At 41.4% G+C, this 27,992-nt stretch overlaps 1 protein-coding gene across 1 annotated transcript; it reads left to right on the top strand.

Annotated features, from left to right (window-relative positions):
* The first annotated feature begins 15 nt into the window (after nt 1-15).
* GPATCH3 (G-patch domain containing 3) lies at nt 16-27,295 on the top strand. Its single transcript, XM_073616169.1, has 6 exons — nt 16-487; nt 6,242-6,669; nt 10,004-10,178; nt 10,298-10,479; nt 20,916-21,043; nt 25,223-27,295. Exons 1-6 carry the CDS (start codon nt 175-177, stop codon nt 25,386-25,388), a joined length of 1,392 nt encoding a protein of 463 aa, XP_073472270.1. The 5' UTR covers nt 16-174; the 3' UTR covers nt 25,389-27,295.
* Nucleotides 27,296-27,992: the final 697 nt, after the last annotated feature.

Genomic DNA, 27,992 nt, shown 5'->3' with positions numbered 1-27,992 from the left:
CGGTGGGTGTAACAAGATGTCCGCTGTCCCCCTTCCCAGTGTATCCTTACTATGGAGGCGTGCGGGGTGTAGCAAGATGGCGGCGACGAAACGTCACTTCCGTTACACATTCCGAGGGGTCGCCTAATCTGACGAAACAGTGGTCAGGTGACTTTCGCTAGCAGTTCCTGGAAGATGGAGGCGCCCAGCTGTCCGGTAGTGTTTGTTGTGAGTGGGATTCCTCGGAGTTTTCGATCAGCCCAGCTCCGCCATTACTTCAGCCAGTTCACGGAGAGTGGTGGCTTTGTCTGCTTCCATTACCGGCATCGCCCAGAGCGGAGGGGTCCCGACGGTAAACCTGTGACTTTCTGCTGCCCGGTGACGGTGAAGCCGGAGAGAGCGCACAGCTTCCGTTCCATGTATCATGGCAAACCCTGGATAGATAAAGAGGGCAATCAGGTGCCAGGGAAGTGCCTGATCTATAAGGTGCGGCCAGCTCCAAAAGAAGGTGAGTGTGTCTGGCTATATCCACTGAAAGATATGCATGATATGTGCTGCCCATACATTTAACAATCTCCTTCAGACTAAACCCATTGATTTAACCGTTTCATAAAACAGTTACACGTGGACTATAACTGTCACATTGATTGTGCTCTCAACCAAACTGTCAAACGGTTGGTGTTATAACTGATCGCATATAATTGATCATCATGGCGGTTGAAGCTCAAACCAAGGCCAAGATGGCAGCTTCTTGGCTGTAAAGTATGGGGGGGGGTGTTCTGCTTTTAACCACTTGCCAACTGCACTATAGCTGAATGACGGCTAGTTCTGGGAGGCCATCGTATGACGTTCTCCCGTGATCGCATGGGTGGCACACATTGTGATCAGTGTCCAGAGTACACAGCTGATCACAGACTGAGGTAAAGAGCCAATCAGCGGCTCTTTACCATGTGATCAGCCACAGCTGATTGTGGATGTAAATAGAAGCCGGTTATCGGCACTCCTTTCCTCATGCTGCCAGAGGAGAAGAGAGCCGATAACCGTCTTCTCTAAGGGTTTGTTCACACCATACATGTATGAAAACTGATGGGGAAAACCATGCAAATTTCACTTGCAGAGACAACAGATTTCATGTGCGTTTTCAGTGAGTTTTTAAGCTTGTTAACCACTTGCCGACCACCGATGTACATCCCTTTTTTGGGGACGGATATCGTTGTGATGGCAGCAGCTAGCTCCCATAACTCCGGTATCCCCGTGTTCGGCCGGCGGTTGGCTACAAGATAAAAGTGGATTCGCCGCAAGATCACTTTTATCAGTGGCGGGAGAGGGGCCCTCTCGCCGCGATCCGGTGCCCTCTGCCGCTTACCGGAGCCGTTGGCAGCGGCGGATGCGATCATATCTGTCTCCTTGCTGGGTATGGAGATGAGGGAGGGGAAGGTGGCCCCCTCCCATCTCCATACCATAGCAGGGCGGAAGCAACGTCAAAACGTCACTTCCGTCCAAACGTCTTAAACGCACGTTTTTCTGTTGTCATTTTTTCAAATGACAATTTTTTTTTTTTTTATTGCATTTAAAGTGGAGGTCCACGCTGAAAAAAAAATGCACCAAAAAATACCTGAAAAATGGAGGAAAAGAAAAAAAAAAAATTTTTTACTTACGTGAAATGGCTGTTGCTAGGCAGTCTTCCTAATCTGCCTCTTCCTACACCGTGGTGATCTTCAGTCTTCTGCTTTCCGCGTTGTCTTCTGGGGAATGGGGTGCGGTGTGTTATGGGAACTGTGTATGTCGCATTCATAAAGCTCTCACGCATGCGCAGTAGGAAACTGGCAGTGAAGCCGCAAGGCTCCACTGCCTGTTTCCCTTACCTACATAGTTACATAGTAGGTGAGGTTGAAAAAAGACACAAGTCCATCAAGTCCAACCTATGTGTGTGATTATGTACCTAGGATGGCGGTGCCGGGACCCGAGAGCCGAGGGACGGGTCGGCCTCGGGCAGCCGACATCGCGGGCACCGAGGACAGGTAAGTACTTATTTAAAGTCAGCAGCTACAGTGTTTGTAGCTGCTGACTTTTAATTTTTTTTTTTTTTAATGATGGAATCCCGCTTTAAGTCTAAATATGAGATCTGAGGACTTTTTGACTGTCATGCTTTTTTTCTATTACAAGGGATAAAATCAAGTAAAATAAGAAAAAAAAAAAATTTAAAACGCCCCGCATATGAAAACAGTGGTCAAACCACACATGTGAGGTATCGCCGTGATTGCAATAAATCTAGCCCTAGAGCCCTAAACCTCCTCTGTAACACAAAACATGCAACCTTTAAAATTTTTTAAACGTCGCCTATGGAGATTTTTGAGGGTAAAAGTTTGACGCCATTCCATGAGCGGGCGCAATTTTGAAGCGTGACATGTTGGGTATCAATTTTCTCACGGTAACATTATCTTTCACAATATAAAAAAAAATTTGGCTAACTTTACTGTTGTCTTATTTTTTTATTCAAAAAAGTGATTTTTTTCCAAAAAAAGTGCGCTTGTAAGACCGCTGTGCAAATACGGTGTGAAAAAAAGTATTGCAATGACTGCCATTTTTTTCTCTAGAGTGTTAGAAAAAAAACAATGTATAATGTTTGGGGGTTCTAAGTAATTTTCTAGCAAAAAAAAAAACTGTTTTAAACATGTAAACATCAAAATCTCAAAATGAGGCTGGTCTGTAAGTGGTTAATATCAGTTATGTGCCCTATTCAGGCCAATGTTGATGTCATGTCCGTTTTTTTTTTTTTTTTTTTTTCTCCTGCAGAAAACTGCATACACATTGAAAAAATCTGCACATTGTGGTGTAAACAGGGTACCTAGAAAACAAAACGCGTGCAGAAAAACTGACATCTCTGCACCTTGATGTGAACAAGGCCAGAAAGGGACATTGTGTGAAAAAAAAATTGGGGTACAGTGTTGCATGACCACGCAATTGTCATTCAAATTGTGACAGTGCTGAAAATTGGCCTGGGCAGGAAGGGAGTAAAAGTGCCCAGTAGGCAAGTGGTTAAGCTGGCCATACATTGATAGAAATTCAGCAGCCAAATTTTGATCCATCTATGGCCATTCCTGTTGATGAGAAGTTGATCTATCGAGCAACTTCTTCTCATGAACTGTCCTGCTAGGAAATTTCCATTCAGTCAGCACTTTCAGCCAGTCGGCTTCAGCGCCAATCAGTGTATTTTGATGATTGGGAGCCCCACTGTTCGAATACAATGACCATAGCAGGGAGGATTCCTGCATTTATATTTTATGTGTGGCTGGGGATATGGGGTCAGTTTTTTGGGGGGGGGGGGGAGTTTCGTTAAACCCGCTGGCAGAATGAAAAAATAACAAAAAAAACGGACCCATCTATGGGCAGCTTTAACCACTTGCCATTTGGGCCAGTACTGACATTTCCCACCTGATATTTGCACAACGGTTTATCAAGCGCAATTTCTCTGGAGCAAATACACTTTGCTGAATGTTCGTTTACACAAACCCAATATAATACCCATTTTTTGGAAAAATATAGAAGATGATGTTACGTTCTGCTGAATAGATATCTAGCATGGCACACTTTAAAATTGCGTACGTCAATGGAATGGCGACAAACTACGGTACACTGAATTATCCATAGGTGATGCTTTAAAAGCCCTTACAGGTTATCCGTTTAGGGTTACACAGGCGGTCTGGTGCTAGAATTATTGCTCTCTGATGTTTGTGGCAATACCTTACATGCGTGTGGTACGAATCGCATATGTGTGCTGGACCTATGTGCATGTTTGCATTTGCGCATAAGTAAGCACGCAGGGATGGGGACACTTTTTTTCATTTTTTATTTATTTATTTTTTTTTTTTTTACATTTTCTTCTCCCTCCTCCCTTCCCCGGGATGAACAACATCCCTCGTGATAGCATGGGCAGTGACAGGTACTCTTTATTGAGAGGTCCGGGGAACCGAGATCTCTCCTCTGCCTTCCAAAGCAGCCAGTCAAACCCAGTAAATAAAATGCCAAAACTGGAAGTGACTAAATCCTCGTCCGCTCCAGTCTCACACATCATAGAGATGGTTGGGGAACAGAAGTTCTTTCTTTTCTATGGTCATATGGCCCAACCACCCACATCACCCCCCATCCTCCCCCTGTAAAAGTGGTCAGACAGATGTATAAGCCGCTCGCTGGCTGTAAAGTTTGACAGTAGCCATGATCTCAGGATCACTGCTCCCCATGGGGCCATGAGTGGATTGAAATTCGATTGCGTCAACAAGGACTAACCAAAGTTTCATCCAATTATGGCTGTTTTCAGTCTAGAGAAGTCAATCTATTGAGCAACTCCTATCGAATGGTCTTGTCGGTAAATTTTCATTTTTGTTCAGTGACTTTAGCCAGTCAGCTGCAGCTCTTATCAATGTATTCTGACACCGGAGGATTCCTCCATCCACCTCGGGCTGATTGAATAAGCAGTCATCTGGCTACCCTTAAAAAAACTGTATTATGAGGCTAGACCTACACTATTCATTGCATCTGTATCAAATCAGACAGGCCTGCAAAGTTGATGGGAGAATGTACAATCCAATTGAATAGCGGATTGTCACTTTACACTCTCCTAACTTATAAATAAGTGGTGGGCAGCAACTGGGGAGGGTATATGTAAAAAGCAGGGTGGTTGGCACCAGTCTTGGGGTTTACGACAATAAGTGTGCTAGTCAGACGCAGCTTTTTCTACTTTTATCACCAGCAGCTGGGTTTACGTAGAAATAAGCAAGAAAAGGCTGTGTTTCATCTGCTCTGCCTGCAGTACAGATACATTATAATAGGACATGCTGCCTGTAAAGCACCTCAGCACAACTCCAAGCAGATGAAATGCAGCCCCTGAACAGCCATGTGTACCGCTCAGTTATAGTCGTGGTAATTTTGCTGATATGTGTTTGAAGTACATACCAGATGTATGTCAAATGCAGGATAAGGATGTCTGGTAACCTAAGCCCTAATGCTACATTCACACAGGCGGCTAGTCCTAGCCCAAATGACAGCAGCATGAATCTTGCATTTCTGCCATCTGGCCGCTGAGCCCTGTACACTTCAGTGCCAAGTCGGTGGCAGCCGCAGCTATCTGTGCCTAGCCGAACAGCCAGTGGTTACCTTCGGTGTTCACTGCTGGATGCATGCAAAGTGCAACAACAACTGCCATGGAAGCAGCTAGCTGCTCACAGGTGGCAGAAACAGCTGCAGGATTCAGCAGATACATGCTGCTGTCATTGGCACAGGGATAGTTGTCTGTGTTAAGGGCTCATTTACACTTGCAATGTCCTTTTGAAGAGTGATGCACAGTGAATCGCATTTCAAAGGGGATTTGATCGCCAGGCTAACCCTCAAATACCTGCACCACCACACCCCCGTGAAATACACATGGTTGCAGTGCAGCTTTATTCAGATGAATTGGTCACTTTCGGTGGGTAGTACTGCCCACTGAGCTCAACATAGGGATAATTTTTGTTGCATTGCAATGGATCTCAGCCCCAGCATGTGCACACCCCCGGTAAAAACAAAGTTCAATCACATGTTTTTCCTACCCTTCCTCCCTCAGGTGTAAACGAGACTTTAGGGCCAGTGACAACATTCTTTAGGCTTGACATAATTTAAAAATGCTTTTGAGATCATTTAGAATTCATGAAGAAGGGCTATTAATCTCCTTCTGACCTGCTTTAGGCGGGTTTTGCTTTCTCATTCACATGCCATTCCCACCAGCTCAGTGGGAGTTTCCTGGGCATTTTGGCAGTAAGGTTCCTTTTTGACCCTTGTTGAGTCTTTTGGCACAGTACTGTTTGCCTTGTTGCCAAACCTTCTCATTCGATGCATGGGGATGTCCAGGGTCAATGAGTACTTTGTCTGTGTCCTGTGCTTTACGTTTTTAGATGAGAGAAATTATGACTTGCATGTAAAATCCATGTCTTGTAGTACAGTACAGGCCACTCTCCTTTCCGTTCCTTGGTTACTCTGCATTTCTTGCTTGCAAAACTGAGAATTTATGGAGTGGGATAGGATTATAGGCCAGATACCCAGGGGGCATGTCTTCAAAACCTTTTCCAGTGTCCGATCACTTGAGGCTGTGAGACTATATCCCAGGGTCTATGAATACTTTGTGTCCTGCACTGTACTCAAAAATTTGGAATTTACTAGTAGGTCAAATTTCCTGTTATGTTGTAGACGCTAATGTATTTTTTTTCTTGTGTTTTGAAAACTATAATAGACTTGCAAGACTTCCCATACAAGACACGTCGTGAAGCACGTCTTGAAGCCCAGAAACATACTACTGATGAGGAAAAACAAGTAACTTCAAAAGAGCTACTTAGGATGTCTGAATTCAACCCTCCAGCACTGATGGCTCAGGGAAATGTTGGGACAACAATATCCACATTTTTACAGTTAATAAGGTCTTGTCGCTTACCACCTAAACTTATACCTCGATTGGGGCTACAGTTCCGTCGCTCAAGACGACGCTATGGGAATGTACAGTATGACTATGTAGGAACAGAGATTGCGAAGCAAGAAGAAGGTGTATATACAGCTACTGGACATGAGATAACAGAAGGGGGAAGTATAGGATCTAAAGTGCTCAAAGACGAGGAAGACATTGTGGAGGAAGAAAACATTGTGGAGGAGTCACAGTCTGATGATGTAAGTATTGATTTGACTACTAGCAAAGAGGAGGAGTTGCCATTTATGTCAAAAAGAGCATTAATAAAGCATTAATCCTAAAAAAAAAAAAAAATGACGTACTTGAAACCTTTTGGTTTATCCTACAAACCGGAGAATGATCTTCCCTTAGAATTGATGAAGTATGCAGATCCCCAAGACATTTTGAGGATTATGAACACCTGTTGCTTGATGAGATGACTATAGTGAAAGGTTAATTTTTTTTTTTTTTCAATTTTATATTTAAGAAAAAAAGGCCGTTTTCAGATTATTTAGGTTATAACAAACCAAAAAAACTTAGCCATGGGTAAAAAAAAGTTGCCAACAATATCTGATATCCAGAGCTATGATATAAGTAAGATGAATGTAATGAATAATATAATTGGACTAGACGAGGAACAAAAAATATGGATATAGCCAATGTTGATTCTATTCCATCCCAAAGAGGGAAAGGGGGAACATAAATAGAAGGAAGGGGGGCAATACTTAGTATTACCAACAAGGCAGACTTTTTAGGCTAAGAAACAATGGAAAAGAGATATTATAAACAATTAAATTTATTAAGGTTAACAATACAAAAACAATCAAATAGAATAAAAGTATGAAAAATATGCATCTATGCTTAAGTGCAGTGAGCCCTTGTATGTCTACACGTTTCGCCACTAGGCTTCTTCAGGACACAGCCAAGGTTCAAAGACAAAGCAGATAAGAGAATATGTTTCTCTACCTTAGTTTAGGATATAAAGTCATATATAGCCACGATAAGATGAGTAGTATGTTCAGAGGCTAGGAATAAATATAATATCGCTGAATACATAAGCCGGGGCAGATGAAAAATTAAATTCCTGGTATACAAGAGGTAAAAAGGAGGGCCATAAGTCGTCCAGTCATACAGGTCCTTAATTAGGTTACAACAGTGCTAATGGCTAAATAAAGCCCAAAAGCATAACGCTGTATCAAAAAGATATGCCACAGGGAGACAGCAAACCACTGCACACAAGTGAAGAAGTGTTTATAAAATGCGCCCAGCTTTAACCCTGTCGCCCACAAACTGAAGTAGCTGTTACATACTATCAAAACTTTAGCCAGTGGTGTTATGGGTTGATTGATGGATGTATGCAATAAGGTGTTGTGTTAGAACTATGCTAACACTTTATTTTATTCAACATATAAGTTGTAATATTTTCTAATAAAACTTTGATTGTAATTGACATTTGGAAATGGATCATATGGGGTGTTCAGGCTGGCAACTACAACCACAAGGTAGCGGCTTACGCTGTCAATCTCCTTTTCTACATCACAGAACCTCTCACCTCCCTGCCCTCTCTAAGTGTTGCTAAACTAAAAAAATGTTTTAATTAAAATAAACCTGGTATACGTGCCTGCTTTGTGCAGTGGTATTGCACAAAGTGGCCCCGATTCCCCCCCCCCCCCCCCCCCCCAATTGGGGTCCCCGGTGGCGATCTTGGCTCCTCCTCTTCTTTAGAGGGCCCACCATAGCCAGCAGCTGGCTATGGGGAGAGCGTAGTCCCTGCGCTCCCGACCTGTGTATCTACAGAGCGGCGCTCCATAGACTTACACAGCGGGATTTAGGCCCGCCCCCCACTTCCTCCTCACTGCCTCTGATTGACAGCAGCAAGAGCCAATGGCTCCTGCTGCTGCTTGAATGCTATGCAAAGAGAAAGTAAGGGGAGAAAAGATGCAGCACTGCACAGCGCTGATCTCTTCTCCCCTCTTTTCCCCTTCACACAGGGGGCACAGGGACACTGAAAAAAAAAATGTTTACCTTTTAATGCAAACAATGCACTTTAAGGTAAACATTTTTAGGTTTAGTAACACTTTTAAAGGAGTCATCGTAATTACTTTTTTAAGGTCAACTTCCAAAAATCACTTAACATTACCATTTCTTAACATATAACACTTAGCATTTCTCTCCCAGGTTGCACTAGCCGGGCTTTGTCCAACGTTCCCATTCAGGTGGGCCACTCACTTTATTAAATACCTGGGAACCAACATCCCCGTAAATTTAAATTAAATTTTTAAGCTCAACTTCCAGCCTGTATGGTCTTCCTTGTCTGCTGACCTAATCCTGGTTTGGCTGCTGCAACGTGCTTAAAATGAATGTGATGCCCAGACTCTTGTTTTTTGCTGCAAGCTCTACTCATCAGAATATCCCAGGCCTACTTTCACTCAGTGCAGTCGGAAAGAAATTTGTTTGTCCCATCCTCCTCGTCCTCTTTTGTCCACCCCCCAAAAAAAAGAAAAAGTTCTCAAAAACTCTGGTTCGCACAGACCCAGCTTGGCTCTTTTACAACAGACTGCAATGTAGTTACATCATCTGACTACTATAATTCTGAATTGCCCAAACTTTGATGATACTATTGGGAAGACATTGGCCACTTCAGCATGTAGTGTTGATTTTACTTTTTTTTTCATAGTCTACTTAGCAGGTTATCATTGCAGTTAACTGTCCGCTTATACCAGCTTCCTAAGGCCTCTTTCACACGGACTGTCCGTTCAGGTCCGCCTGTCAGTTTTTTAGGTGGACCTGAACGGACACTCCATGGAGGTCTATGGAGCGTCGGATGTCAGCGGCGACATGTCCGCTGACATCCGACCCACTCCGATCCGAAAAAGTGTAACGGAGGAAAAACCTACTTTTCCATCCGTTTTCGGATCGGGTGACGACGGACTCTACGGTCCGTCATCACCCGATCCCCCATAGGGGAGAGCGGCGCTCTGACAGGTCCGTCGCTGCACACTGTCATTTTCCTGCTCAGCGGGGATCGGCGGAGCGATCCCCGTGGGCAAGCGGATGTTCACGGGGCGGATCATCACTGATCCGCCCCATGTGAAAGAGCCCTTATTCTGTTTTGCACTGATGTACCTCCTAATTGATTATTTCTCAGCTTATTTTGTAGGTACTAGGAATGACTGCTGTTTACGTTGTAAGTAGTAAACTATTCATTGTCCTCTAATGAGCACCTTTTTAAATGAAAAAAAGAAACAAACATAACAAAAAGGAATTGGCTGATTTACAGTATCTCCCTACATGCGCACACAGCACAAATTGATCTCATCGAATGAAATGCAATCAAAAGGAAATTTCACTGAGTAGGACTCTTGATAACCATTCTCAAAGAGCAAGAAAACAATGGGAAACTTTAAATAGTCATTAACGTGAAATATCACCCATTATGTTGAGGTGCTGCTCCTCTACCCTTGTAACAAATTAGGAGGGTGGAATTGTATGTTTTTGACCACTATTTTAGCACAGTGTGTGAGCATTTGTCTTTTTTTTTTTTTTTGTTTTAAGGATAATGACACATGTGAGGAATGGGAGCGGCATGAAGCTTTACATGAGGATGTCACGTCACAGGAGCGTTGCAAGGAACGCTTGTTTGAGGAGGAAATTGAACTGAAATGGGAGAAGGGTGGATCAGGACTGGTGTTCTACACAGATGCTCAATTCTGGCAAGAGGAAGAAGGGGGTAAGTATTGATCTATGAAGAGGTGCAGATTTAAGAAATGATTGAATACACATTTAAAGTGCTTTTCTTCCATGATCTTTGTGTTTTGTCCTAAAACAATATTTTCATTTCTTTACTAGATTTTGATGAACAAACTGCTGATGATTGGGATGTAGATATGAGTGAATATTATGAACCTGGTGCTGGAGATAAGGATGCCAAAGATTATTTAAAGATGCGGTTAGAATGTAGAAGGCGAGATGGACTGGATGACGCAAAAGAGAAAAAAAATGGCCTTGGCTGTTTTGAGCGACATACAAAGGTTGGTGGTGTTGATCACAGGGAGCAGTGATCTCTGTCATGTCACAAGGCAGAAGGGGGAAATGCCTTGTTTACATAGGCACTTCCCCATTCTGCTCCGTGACACGATCGCCGGGAGTCCGGCGGACATCGAGTCTGACGGTTCCGCGGGCACGGTCACGATGTACGCGGCGGGCACGTCCGCCTGCTAGCCCCGCCAATTAAAGGGGACGTACAGGTACGCCCATTTGCCCACTGCTGCCATTGTGCCGACGTACATTGGCGTGCAGTGGTTGGCAAGTGGTTAAATAAAAAAAATTTAATCTCTGAGTCTATTTACCAGATTCACCCTTTAAATAGTATATACAGTATATCTCTTCTGTCTATTATTCTCAGAGTGGATCAGATGTTTTTCTCCCTAACCATATAGTTGGTCATTTATATTTACTACTGCATAGAGATATTTAAGAATAAATTGCCTTTTTTAAAAACTTTACATATTAACTAAATTATACACCACAATTTTTAAGGTTCTAAACCGATTAATCTAAACAAACGGCCAACTAATCGATTATAAAAAATAATAGTTGCAGCCCTAATATATAATCTCTATTTGTGCACTGGTTCAAATCATTTGGTTATGTGTAGCTGCAAAGGGTGGGCCAACTCAATATTGCATTTTAGTGTAAATATGAGATCTAAGGTCTTTTTGACCCCAGATCTCATATTTAAGAGGTCCTGTCATGCTTTTTTCTATTACAAGGGATGTTTACATTCCTTGTAATAGGAATAAACGTGACACAATTTATTTAATTTTTTTTAAAGAACAGTGTAAAAATAAATAAGAAAAAAAATAGATATTTTTAAACGCGAGCTTGCTTACAGAAGCGAACGCATGCATGAGTAGCGCCCGCATATGAAAATGGTGTTCAAACCACACATGTGAGGTATCGCCGCGATTGGTAGAACGAGAGCAATAACTCTAGCCCTAGACCTCCTCTTTAACTCAAAACATGTAGAATTTTTTTAACGTCGCCCATGGAGATTTTTAAGAGTAAAAGTTTGTCACCATTCCATGAGCGGACGCAATTTTGAAGCGTGACATGTTGGGTATCAATTTACTCAGCGTGACATTATCTTTAACAATTTTTTTTTTAAAAATCGGGCTCATTTTACTGTTGTCTTATTTTTTTTAATTCAAAAAAGTGTATTTTTTTCCAAAAAAAAATGTGCTTGTAAGACAGCTGCGCAAATACGGTGTGACAAGTAATTTTCTAGCAAAATAACCTGTTTTTAACTTGTAAACAACAAATCTCAGAGGTTCGGTCCTTAAGTGGTTAAGAACTGGGGTATGTAAACTTTTGATCAGGGTCATTTGGGTAGTTTCTGTTGTGATTATGATTTAAAAAGAGTAAACACAGTTGATTGATAATAAATGGCTTCAGCCAAACACTAACCAAGAAAAGTTTTTGAAAGAAAAGAAATCATAAATTCTGCCAGGGTATGGAAACTTATGAGCACAACTGTATGTGTGTGTGTGTGTATGTATGTGTGGATATAATTTCCTTATTTTTCTTTATATACACATTTTTACTATATAAGGTTAAACTATTGAAACAATGCTTGTAGGTCTAGAGCATCTCCTTACAGCAAAGAAACTGGAACACGTACCAGTTTGACAGTGCTTCCAATGTCCATAAAAATAAATCCATATTTGACAAATTGTTTTGTTTTTGTTTGTTGTTTTGTTTTTTTTTTGTTTTTTTATTTTAAGATTTCAAAAAATGTAAATCAATATAGAATACCTGGAGAATTCCCTAGAACCAGATAGTTTAAAATAACTTGAGCTGGTGCTTAAATGATGGCACTGATTCAGCGGCTTGGTATTTTACATGACTGCTGCTATATACATAAAAAAGAAAAAAAAATCGGTCACTAAACCGTAAGTTACTGTGACATGAGCTTGCTCCCTGCTGATGGTGGCTTGCATGTGGATTTTGTGAACATAAGTGGAATTTTGAACTAAAGTGGGGAGAGTTGGTAACCAGTAGTTGTGCTTTTGACTGCTTCTGCTTGCAAGCGTTGTTTTTGGGGTTTTTTTCCTCCTTTGATACGTTTGCTATCAGTTTTTAAAATACTTTTTTTCCCTCCTTTTTTTTTCTGACACTTTTTAAACAGCTTTTTTTTTTTTTTCTTCCTGCTAATTAACCACTTCAGCCCCGGAAGAATTTACCCCCTTCCTGACCAGAGCACTTTTTGTGATTCAGCACTGCACGCTTTAACTGACAATTGCGCGGTCTTGCGACGTGGCTCCCAAACAAAATTGACGTCCTTTTTTTTTTTTCCACAAATAGTTTTCTTTTGGTGGTATTTGATCACCTCGGCGGTTTTTATTTTTTGCGCTATAAACTAAAAAATAGCGACAATTTTGAAAAAACACAGGATTTTTTACTTTTTGCTATATCCCCAAAAAATATTTACGAAAACATTTTTTTTCCTCAGTTTAGGCCGATATGTATTCTTCTACATATTTTTGATTAAAAAAAATCGCAATAAGCGTTTATTGATTGGTTTGCGCAAAAGTTATAGCGTCTGCAAAATAGAGGATAGTTTTATGGCATTTTTATTGATGATTATTTTTTTTTTTTTTATTATTATTAATGCAGCGATTAATGCTAAAAAATTGCATTGATTACTGTAAAAATGTCAATGGCAGTAAAGGGGTTAACCATTAGGTGGCGCTGTAGGGGTTAAGTGTGTCCTAGGGAGTGTTTCTAACAGTGGGGGGAGGGGCTGTGTGTGACACTACACTGATCGCCGATCACAGGGAGCAGAGATCAGTGACAGCGTCACTAGGCAGAACAGGGAGATGCTTGTTTACATTAGCATCTCCCCATTCTTTCTCACCGTGAGACGATCGCAGGTATCCCTGCAGACATCTGATCCGCGGGACCCACGATCGCGGAGCTCCCGGCTGGCGCCCGCGAGCCGCCTCTTAAAGGGCAAGGTACGTTAATCTGCCTGTACGTGCCCTTCTGCCGCAGTATATCTGCGTGACGTGGTCGGGAAGTGGTTAAGGGGAGTGGTTTATTCACAGGTGTATAAAAGCGTCTATACAAACTCCCCTAGGAGCTTGCTCCCTGCTGATGGTGCCTTACATGTGGATTTTGTGAACATAGGTGGAATTTTGAACTAAAGTGGAGAGTTAATAACCAGGAGTTGAAAACAGGAGTTAAGACAGGAGTCTTCTAACCTGTAAGTAAAATCTTAAAATTCCTTTAAGTAATTGTATTGTAACTGGGAAATGAGTGCTAGCAGGGTTGAAGGTTTTGCTCAGTGCACAATGTGCCACATGTATGAAAAATTGGTGCAACAGCTCCAGGATGGATACCACTGTGACAGATGTGAGCAGGTTGCCCTTCTGGAAGCTCACATTAGAGATCTGGAGGAGCAATTGCAACACTGGGCAGAAAGGACAACCTTGAAAGGGGCCCTCTGCTCGCTGAGCAGGTGGTCAGTAGGGTTGATGTGGAGGGTGGAGGGGCAAGTCAGGATTATCAGATGGGAAGATTGGTTAATGTAGTTAGAGGGAGTGGAAGAGGCTCGCAGAAAAGGAAGGCCAGTCCTGCATTTGTGCATCAAAACAAATTTGCCAAGTTGGGTGAAGATGTGGAGGTGGCAAACAGAGGTGACAGCCCTAGATGTCATTGCTACCCCCTAACAACCGGGAGAGCAGCCCATCTAGTAGAGGTGGTGAGGGGAGTGCAGGTAGGCCTAGACAGTTGGTAATAGCGGATTCTATAATCAGAAGGACTGATAAAATAATTTGTCGCCAGGATCGCCTCAACCGAATGGTTTGCTGTCTCCCTGGTGCTAGGGTTTGGCATGTGGTGGACCGGGTGGATAAATTAGAGGGAGGGGCTGGGCATGGCCCAGCTGTCTTGGTCCACGTTGGAACCAATGACAGTATACATGGAAGGTGGAGGCTCCTTAAGAATCAATTTCAAGAACTAGGCTGCAAGTTGAAGGTAAGGTCCTCCAAGGTGATAGTCTCTGAAATATTGCCTGTGCTATGCGCAACAGAGGAAAGGCAGGGGGTGATTAGAGAGCTGAATGCTTGGCTAAAGACCTAGTGTAGGGGGGTGGGATTTGGGTTTCTAGAGCACTGGGCTGACTTTTCATTGGGGTGCAACCTATATGCTAAAGACGGTTTGCACTTGAATGGAAGGGGGTCGGCTGTGCTGGGGGAGAGGTTTATGGGAAGGCTGGAGGAGTATTTAAACTAGAATTGAGGGGGGAGGGTGAAGTAGAATTACATCGGGGAGACAGGTCAGTTAGGGGTCAGACATTAATGGAGGGTGGAATGAGGATAGATGGGGGGGGGGGGGGGGTTATGGCAGGTGACAAGAAAGTTCCCATGTTGCAAACAGCCATTGGAAACTATAGTGCCATTTGTACTACTAAAAATTATATGAAAAACACCAGAGCAAAATGTAATAATGCATTAAAGTGTTTGTTCACCAATGCCAGAAGTCTGCCAAGCAAAATAGGTGAGTTGGAAGCTCTGGTGCATGAGGAGAGCTATGATGTAATCAGTATTGCTGAAACTTGGCTTCAATCCTCACATGACTGGGCTATTATTATTCCTGGCTATGCACTCTTTCGGAGAGACAGGGTAAAAAGGCAAGGTGGTGGGGTCTGTCTCTATGTGAGAAGTGATCTCAAAGCAAGTGTGAACGAGGACCTGGTTGATGGAGAATGTGATGAGCCTGAAGCATTATGGGTAGAACTGCATATAGATGTGCATAGTTCAAAGTTAATCATTGGAGTTTGTTATAGACCACCCAATGTTAATGAGGAGGTGGAGACTCAGCTCTTTGCACAGATGGAAAGGGCTGCATAGGCTGGGACGGTGATAATAATGGGGTATTTTAACTACCCAGAAATGGACTGGAGTAATGGCACTGCTGGGACAGTTAAAGGGCAAAAAATTATAAACCTATTACAAGACAATTTTATGGTCCAGTTTCAGGCCCCAACTAGGAATGAAGCTCTGTTGGACCTGGTAATCTCAAACCATGTAGAGCTAATTACTAATGTTCAGATAAAGGAACACCTGGGTAGCAGTGATCATAACATGATTTCATTTGATGTTAGCTGTAAACAAGAAATACATATGGGAAAGATAAAAACACTTAACTTCAAGTTTTCCAAGGATGAGGGCTGCTCTCCAGGATTTAGACTGGGAGGGAATATTGGCATTGATAAACACAGAACAGAAATGGGAATTCTTCAAAAAGACTGTTTGGGACCTCACTGCAAAGTATATTCCCATGGGCAATAAGTTTAAAAGGCTAAAAATAAAACCTATGTGGCTCACAGTCAAAGTTAAAAAAAAAAACTATAAACCATAAGAAAAGAGCTTTTAAAAAATATAAAAATTAAGGAACTCTAGTGTTGTTTAATTGTTACAAAGAATTTAACAGACTATGTAAAAAGGAAATCAAGGATGCAAAAATTCAAAACTAACAACAGATTGCAAAAGATAAGTAGGACAAACCCCAAAAAATTCTTCAAATATATTAATAGTAAAAAGGTCAGGTCTGAGCATGTAGGCCCTTTACAAAATAATCTAGAGTGGGAGACCGGGGACAAAGAGAAGGCTAATTTATTAAATACTTTCTTCAGCTCTGTGTATACAAAAGAGCATGGGGGAGCTCATGTCCATAATGGGGGTGGTATTGACACAGCCCTGAATGATCCACAATGGCTCAAAAGTGATATGGTCCAGAACTATTTAGACAGACTAAAGGTGGATAAAGCACCTGGACCTGATGGCATCCACCCACGGATCCTAAAAGAATTGAGCTCTGTAATTTCAAAGCCATTGTATCTAATTTTTAGGCACTCATTAATGACTGGAATAGTACCACTGGATTGGCACAGGGTGAACGTGGTGCCTATATTTAAAAAGGGATCAAAGTCTTTACCAAGTAACTATAGACCTGTTAGCTTAACTTCTATAGTCGGGAAGATACTGGAGCATTTAATAAAAGACCACATAGACGAGTTCTTTCTGGAAAAAAACATTTTAAGCAACAGACAGCATGGAATCATGAAAGACAGAAGTTGTCAGACAAACCTGATTTCTTTTTATGAAGAGGTAAGTAAAACCTTAGACAGAGGGGTGGCTGTGGACGTGGTATACTTGGATTTTGCAAAATCGTTCGATACAGTTCCGCACACACGGCTCATATGTAAGGTAAAGTCTACAGGCTTGGAAATATCAGTTTGTAAATGGATAGAAAACTGGCTAAAAGACAGAATTCAGAGAGTAGTGGTTAATGATTCTTACTCTGAATGGTCTAAAGTTATCAGTGGTGTACCTCAAGGTTCAGTGCTGGGACCCTTACTTTTTAATATCTTTATAAATGATATTGGCTCTGGGATCAAAAGTAACATTTCTGTCTTTGCAGATGACACCAAGCTATGCAATGGAATAACGTCCTTACAGGATGTCTCTAATTTACAAGCCAACTTCAATGCACTGTCTAATTGGGCGATTATGTGGCGGATGAGGTTTAATGTTGAGAAATGTAATGTTATACACTTGGGGGCTAAGAATATGCATGCATCATACATGCTAGGGGGAGTACAACTGGGGGAATCAGTAGTGGAGTAGGATCTGGGGGTTTTGGTAGAACATAAGCTCAATAATAACATGCAATGCCAAGCTGCGGTTTCCAAAGCGAACAAAGTCCTTTCTTGTATTAAAAGCGGTATGGACTCCAGAGAGAGATATAATTTTGCCCCTGTTCAAATCATTAGTAAGACCTCATCTGGAATATGCAGTTCAGTTTTGAGCACAAGTTCTCAAAAAGGATATCGGGGAACTGGAGAAAGTGCAGAGAAGGGCAACCAAACTGATAAGAGGCATGGAGGAGCTCAGCTATGAGGAAAGATTAGAGGAACTGAATTCACTCTTGAGAAGAGGAGAATAAGGGGGGATATCATCAACATGTCCAAATATATAAGGGGTCCATATAGTGAACTTGATTTGAGTTATTCTCTTTACGGTCAACACAGAGGACACGGGGGCACTCTTTACATCTAGAGGAAAAGAGATTTCATCTCCAAATAGGGAAAGGTTTCTTCACAGTAAGAGCTGTGAAAATGTGGAATAGACTCCTGCCAGAGGTGGTTCTGGCCAGCTCAGTAGATTGCTTTAAGAAAGGCCTGGATACTTTCCTAAATGTACATAATATAGCTGGGTACTAAAATTTATAGGTAAAGTTGATCCAGGGAAAATCTGATTGCCTCTTGGGGGATCAGGAAGGAATTTTTTCCCCTGCTGTAGCAAATTGGAGCATGCTCTGCTGGGGGTTTTTGCCTTCCTCTGAGTCAACTGTGGGTATAGAATTGGGTACTTTGGATTGTACAATGTTTTCTATTTTATTTGTTTTTTTATGGTTAAACTGGATGGACTTGTGTCTTTTTTCAACCTGACTAACTATGGTGGAATTTGCATGGCTGACGCAGGTACCACAATGTTTAAGACAAGGCCTTTTTCTGACACTTTTTTTTTTTTTTGTTTTGTTTTTATAAGTTAAAAATCCATATTTTGTTGCTAGACATGCACTTGGAACCCTCAAATATATAGATTTTTTTCTAGAGATCAAAATGGTGTTCGTTGAAAATTTTTTTTTATGTCGCACAGTATTTGCACAACGGTTTTGCAAACATATAATTTTTTTGGAAAAACAACATTTTTTATTTATTTTTTTGCATTAAAATTCATTAATTAATATATGTCCCAATTTTTGGTAAAATATGATGCTATGCAGAATAAATAGATAACTAACAAGTCATGCTTTAAAATTTGTGCATGCTTGTGGAATGGCGACAAACTATGATACTTAATGGGCGATGCTATTACGTTTTGCGGTGATACCTGTGGTGCGAACACCATTTACATGTGCGTAACCTACACATGCATTCGCTTCTACTCACAAGCATGGACGAATGGGGGTGTAAAAAATGTGAATTAAAATTTTTTTAATTTTTACCCTCTACCTTTTATTTTTTAACCTTTCGCTTTTATTTCTATCAGAATAAAATGTAAACATCCCTTGTAATAGAAATAAGGGATTACAGGTCCTCTTTATGGAGACATCTGGGTTCGCTTCCAGCCTCTTAGATCATAAAGGTGCTCTAGGGCCAACTGCGCGAACTGCCAGATTGTTTCTTGGGCTTGCTGGTGAGAGCAGTAAGCCCGAGATACAACGGGGGGGGGGGGATCGCCGGCTGAAAAAACCCCCCCAAAAAAACAGGGTTATAACTGGCAGCTTCAAGTAGTTAGAGATCCTGTCACCAGATCATTCATTTCAATAACCATTTTCCATTAGAATTATATACAGCATGCAATTAGGTTGAATATGTTTATTAAATATTTCAAGAGTAATATAAAAAGAAATCCACATTGAAATTATGAGTACAATTTGACAATATCTGCATAAATATGTTAAGATAAGATATACTTTATTGTCGTTGTTGTATACATACAACAACATTTAACAGGATACTCTTTACAACAGCAATAATGACTTCTCAACAAAACCACACATACATACTCCTAGCGCATGCTCACATATCTGTTTAAATATAATAAAATGTTATTTTAAAAAATTAAAATTTGCCAATAGGAATACAGGCGCTTGAAAAAGAGACAACTGTGGACCAGCAAGAAACCCAACACGTTTCGCTTAAACAGGCATCTGGGGTATGCCTGTTTAGGCGAAACGCGTCGGGATTTCTTGCTATGTATTCCTATTGGCAAATGTAAGTGTAATACTTATGATTTTATCTGGAATAAATATCCTATACAGTATTACTCTATGTGCCCTATCTCTTTCCTTTATCTATGGTTTGGCTGATTTTCATCTGCATGTAAGCTGTGTCTACTCTGCTGAATTCAGCGGAACATCCATCAAAACGCTGTATTCCATACATTGAATTGGTGCCTCATTGGTTACCTTCCAAGCTTGATTGGCTTGTCAGGTGTACACCTGTACAAGTCCAATCTTTCTGCTGTTGTGAGGTGGCCATCCAGTACCTGGGGTATTGCCTGCTGTCCCATGGAGCCAGCCTATGGTATAACACAAGCTCTCCCTGATCCCCTGTGATGGGGGATCACAGTGTTTTGGTAAGGGCGCATTCCTGCTGATATTGGTGGTGGATTTCACACAGTATTTGAAGACAATTTGTTCACCGTTTATGGACTTTATTTCACCACTCACTGGTGTATGTTACATTGTACTGTTTATGGTTTTTATTTTTGTGCACCTAGAGTGGTTTATTTATCATTTGCTATTCAATTTATTAATTGCCAATGATTTTTGATGTTTAACATTAATTCACGTCATATGTTTTTTAAGTATTTATATGCATTCTTTTGCACTGTTGATTAATCTCACATATTATTGTGTATATATACTATATATGATATGCAATATCACAATTGTATATTGATTTTGGATCTTATTAATTATTAATCGCACAGTTTTTGGTTGGTTGGCACGATTTTTTACTTTTCTTATATACCTTTGTATTGATGTTGTACATATTTATTGCGGCTCCCAATTTTGTGGATGGTTGGTAATTGTCTTGCCACCACTTTTTTTTGGTTTCCTTAGTGCGGTTTCTACATACATTTTTCCACTATATTTCTGTTCATGTGACTTTTTTTTTTTTTTTTTTTTTTAGGTGTGATGTGGATCTTGTATTGGAGTTTTGTGTTTGGGTTTTTCTCTTTTCCACGTGCTTTTTATTGTGATGTGAAGCCTTATTCTTGTATGAGAAACTTAATGTATTCAATAGGAGCCTTTCAGACTGCTGGTGCTGTTGCATTGTAGTGGTGGTTGTCTGTTTTGTACTTGTTACTAAAATTTTTTTAAAAAGTAGCGCAGTGCTTTAATGGCAAAAAATGGCCTGGTCACAAAGGTAAAATCTTCCAGAGCGGTTAAAGTGTATCCAAACACAAAAACAAAAACGTACATTATTGTAACTTACCAATCATTGAATGTGTCTGCATTTCTTTGTTTTTAGTAAAGCTTTTATTCCTTTATTTTTATCTATCAGCCAGAAACGCACCTCCTCTCTTAGGTTGGCTAGGTTAGTTGGACTTTACATAAGTGAGTAACAATTTAAAGCCAGTCTCCAGCTAACACTTTTTTAAGCAGGTCCAGCAATGTTTTTTTTCCCCATTTTGGGATAAAGGTGTTGAAAAAAATAAATGCTGACCATTGTAAGCACCCCTGACCGTGGTAAATGTTTTTTCTCAACCCTTTAAACTGCCACTTTTTTGCTGGATAGCTTTATTTGTTGGTGTCTGCTAAGTACACACACACACTGCAATTTGCCCATCCACTCATTCTTTATCTTATGCTCTTCTTTTTACAGGGAGTTGGGCGAAGGGTATTGGAGCGTCATGGCTGGATGGAAGGAAAAGGACTTGGTGCTAGGGGTTTAGGAATACCAGAGGCTTTGGAGAATGAAGGACAGAATCCTAAATGCAAGCGTGGCTTTGGGTATGTCCACAAATAAAATGCATATTTGTTTATATAATCCTAATGTTCCATAATCCTTATTGTTAAACCTTTGTGTCATCTCTTTAACGGTAACTCGAATTTTATTGAGAAAAACAATCACTTCTCGGAGATCTATGGTACATTACAAGGATTTTACTAAACTTTGTAGGAGAGTCCTACCTGTGTCTGTTCTGAAGAGAAATCTGTCCGTTTTGCTCTATTTTGCAAGACTGATTCCTGAATACTAAAGGGGTACTCATAATCACCTGTTGCACTTTGCGTTGTTCCAGTGTGAAAAGTATTGGCATCCCTGTAGAACTATTTAACTCTTGGAATGGCAGTTAGGTCATTTTTAATAACCCTAAAATTTACAAAATGTCATGTATGGCTATTTTTTATTATTTATTTATTTTAACAGTAGTGGAATTCCCCTTTTTAAAAGGTCAATCCACTTATAACTAGAATTAAATTTAAGACTGTGTGCTATCTGACCTAATATATATTGTTATTTTTAAACCTCAACGCATTCCAGCAGTGAGATCTATCCAATAATGCCACATACACACGATCGGATTTTCTGACTATAAAACCGTGGATTTTTTTCCAAAGAATGTTGGCTCAAACTTGTCTTGCATACACACGGTCACACAAATGTTGTAAATTCCGAATGTCAAGAACGCGGTGACTTACAAGACGTACGATGAGCCGAGCAAAAGGAAGTTCAATAGCCATGCGTGAGCTTTTGTGCGACGGACTTGTGTACACACGATCGGGTTTTCCGACAACAAGTGAAGTTGTTGGAAAATTTGAGAACCAGCTCTCAAACATTTGTGGCTGGAAATTCCGACAGCAAGTGTTCTCGATGGGGCATACACACAGTCGGACTTTCTGACAACAAGCTCACATTGAACACTTCCTGTCGGAAAGTCCGACTGTGTGTACGCGGCATTACAGTTATCTCTTCGTATACCTGCCTTGAAGATTTAGGCCCCTTTCACACCTCCAAACCGATTGGGTCCACCTCAGTTTTTCAGATGGACCCAATTGGACCATCCATTATGGAGCGGCGGATGTCAACGGACATGTGTTTGTTGATACCCTCCAACATCCGATCCTATCCGCTAAAATCAGATGGACGGATCCATCTAGCGGATCGGATGACAGTCCGTTTCCACCTGACATCTCATAGAGGAAAGCGGGCTGCGTCCTTGTCTGCTCTGCCTAAACAACGGGGATCAGCGGAGAGATCCCCTGCTGAGTGGGCGGATCCGCTGGCAGACTCCGCCACTGGAAGGGGCCTTACTCCTTCCTGCTTCAGCAGAAGTGTTTTTCATGTTACTACATTTTCTGCAATGTAAAATAAAAGAAATATCCAGTGTGGAGAACAAGTTCACTCTTAAGTTTTTGTGTAGTGAAATTTTTTTAGCTAAGTTGCAGGTTCATGAACGCCAAAGGGAGTAAGCGTGTACTTTATCTAGTTAGACGTTCCCAGCTGGACCAGTTCCCATATCTTTAGACTCTCATTATAATGACCCCTTTTTTTGAAAATAGAGATAACCAAGCTGGGACGTAATCAATTTACCACTATAAAAGTAACAAAACAATTATTTTGTCACTGCACACCTCACCAGACATTTAAAATCACATTAATCCTGCATCACTGACATATAAATCTACAGTACATTCAGTGGACAAATGGAACCTACAAATTTCTATGTCCATCCTACATTTCTTTTCTAAAAAGAAGGCAAAGCTTATAATGTCCCTTTCAAACATCCTTACTCAAAGCGGAGCTCCACCAAAAGGAAAGTTCTGCTTTAAGCAGTCCTAGCCCCCTCTCCCATGCCACATTTGGCATGTAAATTTTTTTGGGGGGGGTACCTAATTTTGACAGGTTTCCGCTCGGACTGCTTAGGCGATCCGAGGGAAATTCTACTCTCCCCCTCCCTGCAATCTTCTAGGACAGGTCAAAGGTCCCAGAAGATTGCCTGACCATTGAGGACAAACCACAAGCTGTCACAGCCGGGTGCCCACACTTGTAATTCCAGCGCCGAGGAGAGAGAACCGAGGTTTTGGGCGGCAACATCGTTGGATCCTGGGACAGGTGAGTGTGTGTTTATTAAAAGCCAGCAGCTCCTTTTTTTTATAGCTGCTGACTTTTAATAAACGCAAAAACGACTGGAACTCCGCTTTTAAAGAGACCTTTGATCAAATTTTCAGATATAATTCGCAGAGATTCTCCTCCTTATTTCCGGACCGAGCACTAGAAGAGATCCTCTGCAAATTCTAATTCTATATTCACCATGAACTGCAAAAGCAATATGATACACATGACATAACCAAGTAAGAATCTATCCATACGTCATAGGAATACAAAACATGTTTAGTTACATGCTCATCGGTTCTAATATTTAATAGGCTGTTCCTTCAATCTTTTTCACTCTCCTGAATAAAAAGAAATCATATCAAAGCTGTTGTGTGAGTTATTACCGATATTAGCCATGCAGAATCATGCATACCAATGTGCCTCATTTGAAGCATTTCCTCCTACCAAGGAGCTTGCAGGTATAAACACTAAGGGCCCCATTTTATTCTGGCAGACAGTACAATGTAAATACATGATCTGTTTAGACTAGGTACTTAACCACTTCAATACCAGACACTTTCGCCCCTTCCCGCCCAGGACAATTTTCAGCTTTCAGCGCTGTCGCACTTTAAATGACAATTGCGCGGTCATGCTACACTGTACCCAAACAAAATTTTTATCATTTTGTTCCCACAAATAGAGCTTTCTTTGGTGATATTTGATCACATCTGCGGTTTTTATTTTTTGCTAAACAAACTAAAAAAGAACAAAATTTTTGAAAAAAAAAAGTTTTTCTTCGTTTCGGTTATAAAATTTTGTTTTCTCCTTCACTGACGGGCACTGATGAGGTGGCACTGATGGGCACTGATGAGGATGCAAGGATATGTAGAATTGATGGGCACTGATGTGCGGCAATGCTATGCGGCACTGATGGGCACCAATAGGCGGCACTGATGGGCACTGACAGGCGGCACTAGGCACTGACAGGCGGCTGTGATGGGCACTGATGGGCAGCACTGATGGGCAGCACTGATGTTGAGGTACTGACAGGTTTTACTGCTGGGCACTGAGATGGACACTGACTGGCACTGTGGTGGGCACTGATATGGGCACTTATTGGCACTTTGATGGGCACTGCGAGCTGTGTTTTAATTGGGGCACTGACTGACAGTTAAGGGGGCACATCTGAGGGGGCTGTGCTGATAATCAATGTGCTGATTATCAGCACAGACCCTCCCTCTGACAGGGAGAGCTGCCGATTGGCTCTCCCTGTCAGCGTGAACCGAGAAATGCCGTTTACCGGCACTTCCTGGTTCTCGCCTCGCGATGATTAGCTGTGATTGATCACATGGTAAGAAGCCTCTGACAGAGACTTCTTATCACGATCGGAGATGCGGGGTGTCAGACTGACACGCCGCACTCGCGATCGCCGCGCTGCGCACCAGCATGTTATCCTGCTGGACGTCATGTGACGCCCAGTCAGGATAATGCAACCACTTCCCGGACGTCATTCTGCATACGGCGGGCGGGAAGTTGTTAAAAGTGCAAGGGAGTATCAAAGGTATAAAAAGCACATAAATGCTAAAGTACCAACTGTACATGCAGGCATATAGATCAGGTTGGCCAGGTAACTATGAAAGCGCGAAATGTAGAAAGGTAATTGTGGAAGTAATCTTGAAGCCAGAGCCACCAGAAGACAAAAAAGACCTGGGAGGTATTGCATGAAAAAGGACCTGGTAGTAAAAGAAATGTGGGGTAGAAGGTTAATTCTTAACAGCCAGTCATCCAAGGGAGAAAGCTACCCAGTGGCAAGAAGTGGTTGATATGGGCAACATCAAATGCAAAGAATCTGTCTCAAACTTATGTGAGAAGACGGACTCCATGCCACATACTATTTACCAGAAAGTAAAACTGACGCTGTTCGGCTTCACATAAAAATGAATGTCCTGTAATTCGGATTGTGCTTAGGTTATGAGATTGCCACTTTGCAATAAGGTTTCCCGTACATGTATTTGTTTTGAGACTGATTCCTTATAAGTAACTAGAGTATCGGTATGAATGGATTGTAAATGTAATTGTTCTGTTTTTCACAGGTATCATGGAGAAAAACTATCAACATTCAACTCGGCACCAAAAAAAACAAAGTATTTCATTTCTACAATTTATGATAAACCAAAAGAAGAGGATACTGGAGACTCACTGCTGCGACGTATGCCCTCAACTTCTATGAAGTATTGTAATGTACAGATGAACAATTAGAAAAATTCCTTGACTTCGAGTGTCTAGAACTTCATGAAGTTAATACATCAGTCCACAATGATTGCTGATTTGAGAATGTTTGTTTGCTTTTTATACGGTTCCAAGGATATCCTGTAGAGCCTCTGCGCATGAACCTGAGTCTTGTAAATGCATTTTGGATTTCAGGAGCAGCACTGTGGATTTTTGCACAAGCATTGCAGTAATCTTGTGTGACACTTTTTTTGTATATATTTTTATATACACAAAGTATTTTATTTACTATTAATAACATTATATTAATGTTTTGTATTGATTTTCGTTTATTTATTAAAACGTTAACCACTTGCTGACCCGCTCACAGTTAATATACTGCGAGCAGGTGGCAGGTGCAGGCTCGGCAATGTACCTGTAGTGTGCACCCCCTGCTGACCCATGCTGTGATTGGCTACAGTACAGGTTTGTCAGCTGGTTTCAGCCAATGATTTTACTTTAGTTGTGAACCTGATTGGCTGTAGCCCCGTGTCTTGCTTGTAAACAGACACACAATCTGGCTGGTTCTTCTCACCCTGAGCTTTTTTCATTCAAGGAGGAAAGGACAGATACATACACCTTAGGCATATTTAACCCCTTGATTGCCCTGACACCAGTGTCATTAGTACAGTATGTATCACTGATCACTGTGTCAGCGCAAGTTCCTGATTGCCTGCTACTCTATCAGTGTCACACTAAGTCGCTGATCACTGGTCTGTATCCTGGTCAGAACTATACTAGTGTCCCCAAAAATGCAGTGTTAGCAGGATCAGCCCTGATCACTGCCAGCACTTACATTTGACACCCCCCCCCCCAACTGTCAGTATAACTTTTCTGATCACTGCCACCTCTGATACACTGTCTGCAAAACTTCAGTGTTGGCAAGATAAGGCCTGATCTCTGCTAGCACTAGCAGTTCATTTTATTTCTAGTGCACAAGCAGTCCCTGAATGCTAGCCAGGAACTTTTTTTTTTTTTTTTTTCTCCATAGTCGCCACTAGGTAATTGCAAAGATACAAAATATCCAAAAAAGGTACACTAGTGAGGAGGCGTACAGGATTCAGAGCATGACAGATAAGAGCGAAGGGGGGCCAGAATATAAACCTGTAGAAAGCAGCGTTACCCTAACAGCTAGCTCAGATGGTGAAACCAGGCATACCCGACCCCATGTTGCTGAGGTTCTAGAAACGCCTAATTATGCTCCTTTGCAGCAGGGTGCAAGTACTAGCACTGCACTACTTTTTGGTGACCTGACAAGCACCAGCAGCATAGTAAATCCTGACCTTTTAGACACCAGCACTACAGTATTTCATGGTGAAGTGGCATGCATCAGCAGTGCAGTACAAGCTGGTGAGGTGGCTAGCACTAGTAGCGTAATGCAACCGCAGCCACCAAGAATTTGAGCAGAGGCTTGTAGAGCCTATATTAGCCTTCCTAAGGTGCTTGCAAACTCTAATTGGCTGGCTATTGCTTTCAGTTGGTTCTATACAATGCTTTGGTATTTACAAGAACTGGATCCTTTCTAAAATTTCAGGAAGTGATAAACTCCTCCGCTCTTTAGTATCCAGAAGGCGCTGTGGCCCAAAGCCCAAATCCTGATGCAGTTTGCTGGCTGCATGAGAGGCATTTCACAGATGTCCTCCCACATACCCCAACACAAAGGACAGACAGAAAAAGATGCATCTATGGTAAATGCGGAATACAGCGCGACAGCCATGTTATTTATTTATTTTACTTTTTTGTTCCCTCCTGTCCTGGCTAACCTGGCTTCTGTATCAAGGACTGCTTCTGTTGCTGCCACCCCAAAGTGGACTATTGGTCTAGGGTAGGGCACAGCACACACTTCTGCACAAGAAGGGTCTCGAAAGATGCTAGTCAGTCATGAAACTGCTAGAAAATTTATAGTTCTGAAAGTAAAGTTACAAAAAAAAGTTAATAAAGAACTAAAAAAAAAAAAAGTTTGCTTTTATTGCGTTATAATTTGTTTGTTTTTTTTTTTTTTTTCAAAACCTTTTGACAAAAAAATTAGATCTGCAAAATAGTCACCATGCCCCGTGTCAAATACCTTGGAGTATCAGCTTTTCAAAAAGGGGACATTTGGGGGTGTTTATACTGTCCTGGCATTTTTGGGCCTCTGAAAACGTGATGGGTTGTCAGGAAATCCAATGCCAAATTAACATCCCTTGAAAGCCTGAAGGTGGTCATTGGATTTTGGGCCCCTGTTCATGGCTAGGCTGCCAGAAAAGTCTCTCACATGTGGTATCCCCATACTCGGGAGAAGTAGCAGAATATGTTTTGTGGTGTAATTCCACATATAGTCATCACATGTGTGAGAAATTGCTCATTAAAGTGACAACTTTGTGTTTAAAAAAAAAAAAAAAAAAGTCATTTTCCAAAACCTTGTGGTAAAAATCTTAAAGACTCCAAGAGCCTCTCAGCAAAATACCTTGGTGTGTCTACTTTCCAAAAAGCGGTCATTTGGGGAGTGTTTGTACGTCCTGGCAGTCAGAAAGTCAGAGCTGTGTAAATTTCAGTGTGTGTATACCATAGCTTATAGACGCTATAACTTTCATACAAACCAAATAATATACACTT

This window comes from Aquarana catesbeiana, linkage group LG02 (genome assembly GCF_042186555.1).
Source record: "Aquarana catesbeiana isolate 2022-GZ linkage group LG02, ASM4218655v1, whole genome shotgun sequence".
In the NCBI taxonomy this organism is placed as follows: domain Eukaryota; kingdom Metazoa; phylum Chordata; class Amphibia; order Anura; family Ranidae; genus Aquarana; species Aquarana catesbeiana.
Note: the sequence above shows the minus strand (reverse complement) of the source record. Positions and strands in the feature narration are given on the sequence as shown.

Excerpts from the sequence above, each read along its gene's own strand:
- GPATCH3 (XM_073616169.1), top strand. The coding sequence starts at position 175 with ATGGAGGCGCCCAGCTGTCCGGTAGTGTTTGTTGTGAGTGGGATTCCT. Across the intron at positions 488-6,241 it reads GCGGCCAGCTCCAAAAGAAG|ACTTGCAAGACTTCCCATAC; the intron begins GTGAGTGTGTCT and ends AAACTATAATAG. Across the intron at positions 6,670-10,003 it reads AGGAGTCACAGTCTGATGAT|GATAATGACACATGTGAGGA; the intron begins GTAAGTATTGAT and ends TTTTGTTTTAAG.